Here is a 12,077-nt window from a genome sequence, read left to right on the forward strand (position 1 = left end):
TGAAAACTGAGGACACTAATGCAGTCACAAATAACGTATGTTTTTTTTATAAATAATACACACGATAGCACATGATATAAAGTGATACAAAAAAAGACAAAAGACAGACAATGCAACACAAAAAGCACATCACTTAGAAAACACAATAAGACGTTGAATACAACAGTGCATCACATATATTATTTATCGTAAAGTTTGAATGATTTTTCATAAATAAACCTGTATTTCTTCTACATGCATGTTGGTTGTCAGCTTTTTCTGTCATGATCTGTCCTGATCTGCTCTTGAGGTCATGTTGTTTAATTCTGCTCTTCATGCTTAGTGTTATTTTGTCTTACTTAGTTACCAACATCTCTAATATCAGATCACTTCACTTGATGCCCTTGTGTTTTCCCGCCCATTTTGATTGTCTATCCCACCCTGATTAGTTTCACCTGTCCCTCACTGGTCCTGCAGCAACTCACCTGTTCCCACTTCCACAATCAGTGTTTCCCTTCTTATACCGGCCCAGTTGCTTTTCGGCTTGTCTTCATTCTTTGTGAGTTCTGTCCTGTGCTTGTGTGTGGTCACGTGTCTAATTTTGTTACTATAAGCATTTTAGAAAATAGGTCTTTAAATTAATCTCATCTCTAGCAAGCATCTAAGTCCAAGGCTGCTGCCTGCTCTCCAAAACTGCAACTTTTTTCTGTTACCGCATCTAAAATTTGATTAGATTTGATTTTGATGTATTTAAATTCTCCCCCTCTCTCAAAAACATGTACCCAACAGTCACTGAAATGAAAGTTATTCACCCACTTCAAGAAGCACGCACACAAAACCCCAAAATGTCACATGCAAAAAACCAAGTGTTTATACTGTGGCAACAAGTCATTCATCAAAGTCATAAGCTCATTGAGAAAATAGGTTTTCAGGGCCTTTAAGACTTAATACTGTGATTCAACTTCTTCTTTGGTGAACAGTCAGATACAAATTATTTAATTAAAAGCATTTTTTCTTTATCCACATACCTTGTTTATGTTGGTCTATTTTCAAAATAAGGTTTAACCAAATCTTATTAAATAGTTGTTTAATGAATTTTTGCACCTCTAATCTGGATTTGTGCAAAGTGGAGCAGTGCTCTGTGCAGAAATATGAACCAAGAAGATTTCCCTTCATGGACACATTCATTATTTGAATCTTTGTACTACTGTTTGCATGATGCTGTATTTAGTAATCTCCAAATGTCACACTTATTTAAAGCATTCAGTGATCAGGAATTTGGACAGGAGCAGTGGTGTGCTTCTGTGTGTGTGTGTGTGTGTGTGTGTGTGTGCGCGCGCCCGTGTTTATGCTTTGATGCAGAATTTGACAAACCTGTGTGAATCTTCTACCTTGAAGGAGGGAGACACATCTCTTGTGAAAATGGCACCAACACAAACAATTTCAGAGACAGACACTGAGGTAAACAAACCAGGGTCGAGTTTCACCCGTTGGCTTATCAAGCTGTTCAGACAGCCTGAAACACACACTGAACAACACATTGTAACACCACAAATACTTAAACCTGCAGCACACTGTAGAAGTTGTAAAATATTTAGCAGGCCAAAACAATTTTAATATAATCATATCAATGAGACATTATTGATCCTTGGGGAAAATTCACAAGAAACCATACAGGATAGAAAGTCAAATGAATATATATGTAAATAAATTCAAAATAGCCTCATCTTTACCTGCTATATGATTAATGTGATGGAAATTCAATAATATAATAAAATACAATATACTGAAATGGCCTATTATGAAAAATGAGTACTTTAACTTTATTTTGTTGGCAATACTTTAGTTCTTTTAGCAACTACAAGGAAGTTTCATTTTGTGTTGCTTTTCGTAGCACCTGTGGAAAAAAGCTATAGTGTTTCCCTGAATAAATACTGCATTTCCCATGAGCACCACTGCTTCATTCAGTAAGGATTTTGATTTCTATATAACTATATAGAAATAGCCAATATTCTCACTGATAATCTTGTCTGCTTTGTTTAAAGGCATCAGTATTAAACTGAGACTGTTTCATAACCAGTTAAAAACTCCTTGTAGGTGCTTTAACCCTTTGAAACCTGGATCGACTTCACTTTTCTTCTGCTAGGTTCAGATATATTTCACAAGCTATTTAACCCCTTGAAACATAAGCAAATTGTTTTGATTTCTTTGAAAATGTGAAAAAATGTTCAAGAAATTAATAAAAGCTGACAAGAAAATAACTCTTTAAAAGGGGGCAGGATTATTAGAAACCTATTCAAAAAAGGGAAAAAAATGACAAAATAATATTCCTAATTGTTATAGTTATAAACTTAAAACCATGCTACCTGAAAAAAAAAAGGTTTATAAACATTTTTAATTTTGAACTTTTTTTCGGGTGATTTTCTTGTTTGCTTTTGTGTTTTCCTTTTCTTTTTTTCATTTATTTTCAGGTAATTTCCTTGTAAATTTTTACTTATCTCATTAATTTGGAGGCCATGTCTTGATAAGTTGCATTTTCCCCTTGTTTTTGGAAGAAATCAAAGCAATTTGCTCAGGTCTCAAGCGGTGGAGTAAAAATTTTAAACATATGACTTTTACTTATAGTATTTTTGCACTGTCGTAGTATTGCTACTTTTATTTTTTTCTTTTTACTGTGTATTGAAGTAGACGTAAAAGGTCAAAGGTTACCTGAGAGGTCATTCATCAACGCTAGATCACTTGAACAAGCTAACACTCAGGAAAACACAATAAAATACTGCGAGTGTGAACCGTGGTGTGAGGTGATCTGTAGTTCTCAGTAGAGACACAGGTGCCTGTGCTGCATGTCGGCTGCAGCACAACCTGCAGACGGACATTACGCCTCAAAACATGTCACGTAACATATTACACATCGTTACACTGAATTGAATCAGAAGTGATTTTCTGAACTGTTGCATCAGTTGTTTACTGACGATTTTCCGTCAGGCACCATTGGTTTGTTGCATCATTGCCAATCAGTGTGAATGGATGATGGCTTGCCACAACACGTCCTCCACACAAACCTGCATTATAGTTCACTGCCCCCTCCCCCCAACTCACTTTCATACTTTAATATTATTCGTCTTTATCTAATGATTTTTTATATTTTTTTATTTTTAATGTGTGATCGATGAACGGGGGCCAAACAAGACACTGTGGCATCCAGGGAGAGATCCTCAGCCTCCACGCCCTCGCCTCCACGGTCTGATTGGATGATCAGGATCCCTGAAGTGTTGGGTCATCTTCCAAACGCTGCTCTCCGATCATTTTGAGGTGAGGACTCAGTATTTGCTCACACTAAACAGACACACACAGGCGTCACACAGGGATTACGTGCCAAGTCGGGACACCAGTCAATTTAGGAAGGTGCTGCAGCATCCTGTTGAGCAGGTGAGTGTCATTTTAAATGTTAACTCCTGATCTCTAACCTCAAACACTGCAGTTTTACATGAATGTTGTGTCTTGGGAGAGCTCATCAGTCTTGGAGCCCTGTCTTTAACAATGTCAATACTCTGCAGACTTAATTAGATAATATACTCTGCAGGAGGCGAGGCCCTCGTTATAGTCACTTTGCACATTTACATGTCACCCTTAGATACAGAGATAATGGAATGAGACGCCTGTTGACACGGTGGAAACATGTAGGAAGACATGCAAACAACTCTGTGAGCCTTTTCATAAAGCGATATTTGACACGCAGCCACATCACTGTACAGCTCTACATGAGTGAAGAGGAAATTGGGTCTGAGTCTGCAGAACAGTGTGACAGTGACAGTCAGTTGAAGAGCTCTTTAGATGACTGAGTAACAATTCAAGGTAAGAGGCTTCACTTACAATACAAAAATACATAGAACAAAAAAAAATCACATTGCATGAGCCCACACTACCACGGGTGGTAGTTTTTAGTTTTTTTTTCAAGTTCATGTACCATGTGACTGACAGCATTTAGTTTAAAATATAAGTTACCACAGTATTAGGTTAGCGCTCTGTCTTTTTGCTCTGGTGCTTTAGCTGCTATAATATCATATATTATAGCATATATTATACATATGTATGCATATATTATATATATAATGTCATTTTTCTGAATGCATAAGCCTTAGACATCCATTTTTTAAATAGTTTCGGTGTGATACGATGGTATCATGAATATATTTTGCTCAATGAGCGAGATGGTTTGTATTAATAGCAGGTATTTAGGGGAAGTATATTTCATAGAACAACTGTGGGTTTCCTGACAAACCTAAATTTAACAATGACAGTCCACCTCCGCTTAAGTGTTGGGACTTACATTTGTATAACTGCAGTGGATCAAATTAAAGGTGTTGGGAGTTAAGTTTTGGTGTAATGTCTATATTGTCTATATTAACAGTGTGTGTAACAGTATTCGGTGACTTTCTGGCACTTTTAAGTATTTCATGTGAACTCAGGGTGGGTGATATGCAAGGGTGTAGGTTTTGTAGCCCTGTTTTGGGGAAAACTTTTGAGCATCAAACACTTTATTTCCTGTATTCTGGTGAATTGTTGGCTTCTATTTTAGTCTCAGATAAAGTACTTTCACTTTATTTATTGAACTATTTATACGTCTTAAGGTCTGAAAAAGAACCCAGAACTTTCACATTCACCCATTTTTACACTAAAACAAGTGCAGATTATAATAAAAGCAAAATCTCAAATCTCAATAGCTTTGTCAACGCTTCCCTGTGGAAAGATAAGAGAGCGCCGGGTTACTTGTGTCCTTTAAAGTACAAAAAGCTTGAAGTGCTTTGAGCTGTTGGAAGACTAAAAAGGCAAATATAGGTCAATTTACCACAGTGTTATTTGGCTCTTTTAAAAGCATTTAAAAAACACCACATGACACATATTGTGGTAATGTGCAGCAAATATAAAGGCACAACTGCATCAGTACAAGTGCACACAACGATGTTTGCATGTCTGATAATGGACCACTGTGTAATGCTTTTTATGTTGTAGCTAAGTGACACATCATGATAACCCCTGCTCTGTGTTAATACTACAACTGCTACTACTAAACCTGATACGTTCTGTTTATCTGACAGATCTTTGTTCCTCTGATCCGGCTGTCATGGAGGTTTTCTACATCAACTCGTCCCTGCTCTTCGTCTCCCACAGACCCCTCAACTACACTGTGGGTGAAAAGACAGTGTACGAGCGCTGCAAAGACATGCCCACTGTCATAATTTGGTACCTGGGCCTGCAGTTCATCAACATGTTCCTGGGCATCCCGGCCAACATCATGGTGCTGTGGCTCATTCACAAGAACAAGGGGGACTCCTCCACCTCCGATATCTTCATCCTCCACCTGGCGATTCTCGATGTTCTCTTCTGTCTCATCCCTCCTCTTGAGCTGGCCAACATAGTCTTTCTCACCACCAGCAGCACCTGGTACGTGCTGCGCTTCTTCTATGGCATCAAAGACTCCTCGCCGCTCTTCCTCTCCTGCATCTGTCTGGACCGCTACATGGCTGTGGTCCATCCCATCACCTTCACAGAGCTCAAGGACCGTAACCACCGAGCGGTCCTGGCCATTGTGGTCTGGCTGATCATTCTGGCCTACGCCGCTGCCAAATGTGTAGGCAACATCCACAACTTTGAGAAGGTCTTTACGGCAATGATCCTGACAGCATTTGTCTTCATGGTGTTCTGCAACATTGCCATCCTCTGCGCGCTGAGGCAGTCTGGGCCCGGCAGAGACGAGATGCATCCTGTAAAGAAGAGAGCCTTCAAGATGGTCCTCATCATCCTGGCCATCATAGTGTTTAACTATTTCCCCCCGGTCGCTCTCTTCCCCTTCCAGCACTACTTCTCTCCTGATGTGTTTAAATGCTACATTCACTACGTCGCATTCGGCTTGATGGACTTCAGCAGCAGCATTCAGCCCATGCTCTATCTGTCCAAGGAGAAGCTCAACTGCTGCCAGATCAGAAGGATGCAGAACCAATAAGGATGCATGTTGTCATATTAAAGCACTGTTGTTGTATAATATAGGAGGATATGATGTTCTTGAACAATCTGATGCTGAAAATGCTGATTACTGAAGCGATTTATTGTGCAGTGGTTCCAGCCCAGAAGAAAATGTTGGCATTGTACATTTCTGCAAACCATGTTTACCTTATATTTGCATGTTCTGTTCATATCATATTTGCATTTCTGGAGGGACATATGAGCTGACTTTGTCATCAAGTAGAGGAGTTGGATTCTGGACGGTGCGTCAACTAGACGAAACCCTGCCACGACGAAATGCCTGAAAATCTGCAGATCACTTCTGGAAAACTGGTTGTTTTTTTATGAGACATTGCTGTGTTTCTATTAGCTTTTTAGCTCCTTAATGTTTTTTAGTGACCCAAAGGCAGTTGCTTTTTACAAAAACATCACCTTGTTTTCATAATTAAAATATTCTTAAGAATAAAATGCTTCTTTTTTTACAAGTGTTACAAGTGGACAATATTAACTTTTCTTGTCTTACATGGAAGTAGATATTTTGTATGTTTGGGGTTTTATTTTGGGTATAATCAGTTTGAGGATGCACTTTGGGCCCTGGGAATTTGTGACGGTCAATTTTTAACTTTTTTTCTTTCAAATTTTTAGATTTAAGAATTAATTGAATAATTGGAAAAACGTTTGCCACATTAATTGATAATAAAAATGAACAAATGTCTTCTGTGAATGTTTAAACTTTTCAAGAGTAAGAGTAGTTTTCAGCATTACATATGAAATCCCAGACATCTCCCTTTTCATTAGGGAACTCTCCGCCAACTAGTCTTACATCTGGGAACCCTGCATTATGCACACATACATACTATTTGACACTTTACTCCTCCACTTTTTAAAATTGTATGTGCCTCTATTTTTTATGCAATTTGTATTTTTTGTACAGTATATTGATCTTTTATTTATTCTATGTTATTCTATTTGACCTTTCAAGCATGCAGCTTTTACCCTTATACTTACCCTTGTACTGCTGCAAAAACCTGAATTTCCCCTCTGTGAATCAATAAAGGATTATCTTATCTTATCTTGTAACTGTTGTATTTGCTTTTCTGGTTGTACTAAATATGTGGGGAAAAAAGACCTTGCAGAATCTATTTGAATAAATTTGTACTTTAGTAAAGATTTTTTTTGCACTTCCTTTAATTTAAAATAAAATATATACATATATGGTATAAATAAGACATGCAACAATCTCTTGGTTAACTTTTCTCTTTAATTTAGACACAAATCACACAAAAGTAAGTCACAATAAACTCCTAGTAGCAAACACTTAGTTTAATATACATTGCTGTGCAGGTATATCAACCAGTTGCCACAACAAACAGTAGCCCTGTCATCACAAACAGGACAATTCACTCCCGTGTGTCAGTTTGACATAATTCAAGGTAACAGATGTGTTTTCTGGCAGCACAGTGAGCAACCTAAAACGACATCTCTAGACGCTTGACATTCTTTGAAATCAGCATGGCTTACAAAACAATGATTAATTTACTATTAAAAGCGGGTCAATAAGTACTGAACATCTGCAGTAACATTATAACACAAATACATTCGTGTCAGTTCAATGGATGAGACTGTATAGTTAAAGCTATATACAGCAATATATTAAAGATCTTCACCTTAAGTCACTGTTGCAGCACACATTTCTAACCCTCTGGCTACTACAAAGTGTATACATGTGCAAGAAGCATCTTCATTCTAAAACAATTATATTGTTATATATTACTGACCGCTGTGGGGAAATCTTATTTTCTCCACAGTGGGGTCAAAGGTCAGGACCAGCTGCAAGACAGAAACTTGGACCTGGGATTCAGTGTCTTGGTCCAGCAGGATGTATGAAACCATGAGCACACCCTGTCACTCTGACAGACAATAATATTTCTTTTCCTTTAAAGCATTTTAAAAACTACATTACCAACATTTTGGTAACATACAACGTGTTTAAAAGAACAGCTGTCCATTTCGGGTCCCGTCTTCTCTCTTTACACTGTGCTAAAATGATAACAAGAGGAATATTTGAGTTTATCAATCAAACTACAAATGATTATTAGGAATTACTAAATATTTGGTCCTACTAAATCACAGCAAAGATTAGACAACAGTGTATTGCACTGTACCACAAACATCACATACAGTTTTGAGCGTGAAAGTTAGTTCTTGACCTCGGATCAGCAGTTAGACAGAAATAATCTTAAAAGAATACTTTGCCACCCAAATGATCATTTCTATATCGATTACTCGCACTGTTAGGTTAAGTTTGTGAGGAGGACTTTGTCTTTTCCTCATGCCTCCAGTGAACAAAGCATCCGACAACAGAGAAAATTACTGATGAATTGGGGTAATAGGGGTACGTGTCTGACAACATCAAAAATATACTTGTGCAGTATAATCCAAGTCTCATTTATCCAGGGGTATGATCAGTATATGCCAAACAAACAGCCAATGCAGCAGACAACTGAACTAAAAGTGAGACCTAAACTGTGCTCTCTTTAAAGCCAGACTCCTCTGACAAAAGCAGTCATTTCCCTCACTGAACACAGAAGCTGCCGGTCTACCTCTGCCTCCATCATACGTGGAGAATTTTTTCCATTTTGGATTCTTCTATCCCTGAAGGCATGGGGGAAGGACAGTTTCTATCACTGATACAACATAATATAGGATAAGTAATAGATAAATGATTATTTTGGTGGTGAAGTTTTCCTTTAACTTAAGCTCCACTTGCTAGCTTTTTCTGGAGCTTTCAACCACAGCACGAAACCTTAGCGAACCAAAAACAACCATGCTTTCAAACAGAGCAGGAGGCTGCATGTTGTTTAAGGTAGCAGGGAAACGATGAAATACAATCCAAGAAGTCCCATTTGAGAAACATATGAAAGCTTTGTAGACACCAAAAATACTGCACAACAGTTTGTAATATCCTGCTGATCTAAGCTGCAGCCATTTCAGGTGTTTTTCTGAAATGGCTAATAGGCTTGCCTTGATTTACACATACTGCACTCGTTCTCAGCTTTTATATTACTTATCACCTTAGAATTTGGTTCTAATTTCTATCAGTGTCTGAGATTGTCTCCGAGGCTGACGGCCAGTTTGTTTCAGCCTCGTTGGTGCTCCCCTCGCTCTGAGCCTTCTGCTCCTTGGCCGCGTGCATCTTCAGGTGCTTTTTCAGCGAGGACTGATCGGTGTAGGTCTTCCCACACTGGCTGCACAGGAAGACCTTCTCTTTGGTGTGGACCAGCTCGTGTCTCTTCAGGTGACCCGACCTGCTGAAGCTCTTGTTGCAGTACGAGCAGCTGTACTCCTTCTCTCCTGTGTGAGTCCTCTGGTGCAGCTTAAGGCTGCTGGCCACCGTGAACTTCTTGCCGCACTCGTTGCAGCTGTACGGTCTCTCTCCCGTGTGCATCCGCATGTGTATGGTAAGGTGTCCCGCCTGGCTGAATGTCTTCTTGCACAGCTCGCAGCTGTACGGCCTTTCTCCAGTGTGAATCCTGTAGTGTGTTTTGAGGTCGCCCAAGCCGTTGAATCTTTTCCCACACTGAGCGCAGCAGTATGGCTTCTCACCTGTGTGGATCCTCTCGTGAATACGCAGATTGCCTGCGTTGCTAAACGTTTTTCCGCACTCATTGCAGCTGTAAGGCCTCTCCCCCGTGTGAGTCCGCAGGTGGACTTTGAGCTGGTTGTGCTCATTGAAGCACTTCCCGCAGTGGGAGCAGGAATACGGCTTCTCTCCAGTGTGAACGCGTTTGTGTATCCGAAGCTGACTGGGATGAGCGTATGTTTTGCTGCACATGTTGCAGCTGTAGGGTCTTTCTCCTGTGTGGGTGCGCTTGTGGGATTTGAGGAGATCGGCCCGGCCGAAACGCTTGCCACAGTAGCTGCAGGTGTGGGCTTTCTCAGCGCTGTGTGTCTTGATGTGGATGTTGAGCGAAGCAGCTCGACTGAATGTTTTTGGGCAAGAGGGACAGCGCAAAAAGTTGTCACGGATCTCCAAAAACTCATCTGCAGGAGCAGCAGCATTTTCCTCGTGCGGCGCTACTTCTGGCTCTTCTTCCTGTCTGCTCGCTGGCTCAGGATTTATTTCTGATTCAGGGTAATATTTCAAGACATGCTTCAACTCTTGCTTGGAAAAACAGTCATTGTCACCGTACTCCAACACCCCATTCTGCTCCTCCTCCTCCGTTTTAATGAACTGTCCATCCTGCATGTAAGTGTCCGAAACAATGGTGACCTTAACCTCACTGTCGCTGCCTCTGGAGTCTTGTTCGAGGCCTGTAGATGGTGGCAGAGGTTCAAATGCATCATGACTGTCAAAACTGACCTCATTCTTTATAGGCTTCATTGTCAGATTGAGAAGAGAAGGAGGCTGCGAAAGGTCAATAGCACTGTTCTCATCCAGGCCAGGCTCTGTCTTCACTGATATTAAGTTAGGGGTGGACAGGCCTGCCTCTGCTGGGTTCACATGTGGTGTTTCTGCCATCTGATCAGTCTGCAGTAAAAATGAGGAGGAGGATGTGCTGTCCCTCATCTTGTCTTTCTGCTTCCTCTTTAGGCTCTTCTTGTCGCTGCTGCATATGGACACCTTGAATGTGCTCTGGGTGGAGATGATGGGATGATTATTCCACTCTGAAGCCGAGAACTTTTCAGTCGCATCTCGTTCAGCAATGTCTGTAAAAAAAAGAAACCAAAAGAAAAAGTCAAGGCAAAAATAATGAACAAACTAGTATAAACTGTGATGTATAATTAAGAAAAATATTATATATATTTATATTTTTTGGCGCTTTGAGCACCACAAGCCGAGTGCCATTTAGTTCCATGGAATTTGAGAGAAGGCAGACATCTCTGCAGCTGACACTCAGCAACTCACACCAAAATCAAAACTGAAAATGTCAACATCAAATACAGCGAGTTCCCTGCAACAACCACAACAATGCCAAATATCGGCTCTAATAATCTGTCGACCCTTGACCATTAGTACTGGCAGCCCACATACAGTGTTATAAGTATTAAATTGTATGGTAATGTGGGGAAACCTGCATTGTTTACATTTACTTCTTATTCTGTCGTACTGCTGCCTATTATTCATGTCTAGGTAAACACACACACGCGCACACACACACACACAATTTGCTGACAGTGCAGGGGGTGCTTGAACAAAAGGTCAGTGGCTGCATGAAGCTCTCAGTCCGCTGCTGTCGCGTCAAAACACAGACAGCCTCCGTTATTCAGCGGCTGCAGACAGCCATACCTCTGGCAGCAGAGTCGGTGCTCTTCCGTGCAAACAGCAGCCGCTTCAGGCCCTCGTTTTCGGACTCGATCCTCCGTATTGTGCCCTGGTACTCGGACAGGGTCCGGTCCACTGAGTCCAGGATGTCGCTCACTGTGGCTTTAAAGATCTCATTCAGAGAGGACTCCAAGAATATTTTCAGATCACTCGACTTGGCCATGATGGACCGAGCGGCTGCCGCTGTGGACAGCTCTCCAGATGGTTTGTGCAAGCTTCAAAGTATATGTGGAAAAAAAGTGGGTGTGTGCGAGTCTGATGCTGCCGTGTGCGGAACAAACAAAGCAGAGGCAGTCGCACGAAAGTGACGGTGAGGAGGAGCTGGTTTTGTTTTTCTGATAACTCTGTAGCGCCCCTGCTGGTGCGGAGGGGAGCCCTTAGGTTAGCCGGGGCCAAAGCTAACTGACACTGTTAAATCAAATAACCACGGTGGCAAATGGCGTTTAAATAATAAGAACTGCACTATTAGGTCACTACTAATAATACTACTAGCGAGTATCTTTACTTCTAAAACACCTACTACAACCACTAACTAGCTTGTAACTGCAAGGATGCCCACATAAATGCTAGGTAATGCTAATATTTAAATACCAACGGCTATCTTAATGCTAATCATGCTAATGATACTGTTTACATAGCTACATTAAAAGTAACGCTAATGCTAACATATGCTACTAATACTAATCATATAAAGAGTGTCGATAATTATTAATAACGTTACATAATATTACAAATGTGTATTAAGAAGGCGTTCATTGTTCAAATGGGC

At 40.4% G+C, this 12,077-nt stretch overlaps 2 protein-coding genes across 2 annotated transcripts; one reads left to right on the forward strand and one right to left on the reverse strand.

Moving 5' to 3' along the window:
- Positions 1-5,104: 5,104 nt before the first annotated feature.
- LOC121960079 (proteinase-activated receptor 3) lies at positions 5,105-5,983 on the forward strand. The gene has a single exon (XM_042509679.1). It carries the CDS (start codon positions 5,105-5,107, stop codon positions 5,981-5,983), a length of 879 nt encoding a protein of 292 aa, XP_042365613.1.
- A 2,348-nt stretch (positions 5,984-8,331) lies between these two features.
- LOC121959515 (zinc finger protein 436) lies at positions 8,332-11,562 on the reverse strand. The gene is made up of 2 exons (XM_042508860.1): positions 11,273-11,562; positions 8,332-10,692 (listed from the first exon to the last, which is right to left on the reverse strand). Exons 1-2 carry the CDS (start codon positions 11,469-11,471, stop codon positions 9,071-9,073), a joined length of 1,821 nt encoding a protein of 606 aa, XP_042364794.1. The 5' UTR covers positions 11,472-11,562; the 3' UTR covers positions 8,332-9,070.
- Between the last annotated feature and the right edge of the window lie 515 nt (positions 11,563-12,077).

This window comes from Plectropomus leopardus, chromosome 20 (assembly GCF_008729295.1).
Source record: "Plectropomus leopardus isolate mb chromosome 20, YSFRI_Pleo_2.0, whole genome shotgun sequence".
Classification (NCBI taxonomy): domain Eukaryota; kingdom Metazoa; phylum Chordata; class Actinopteri; order Perciformes; family Serranidae; genus Plectropomus; species Plectropomus leopardus.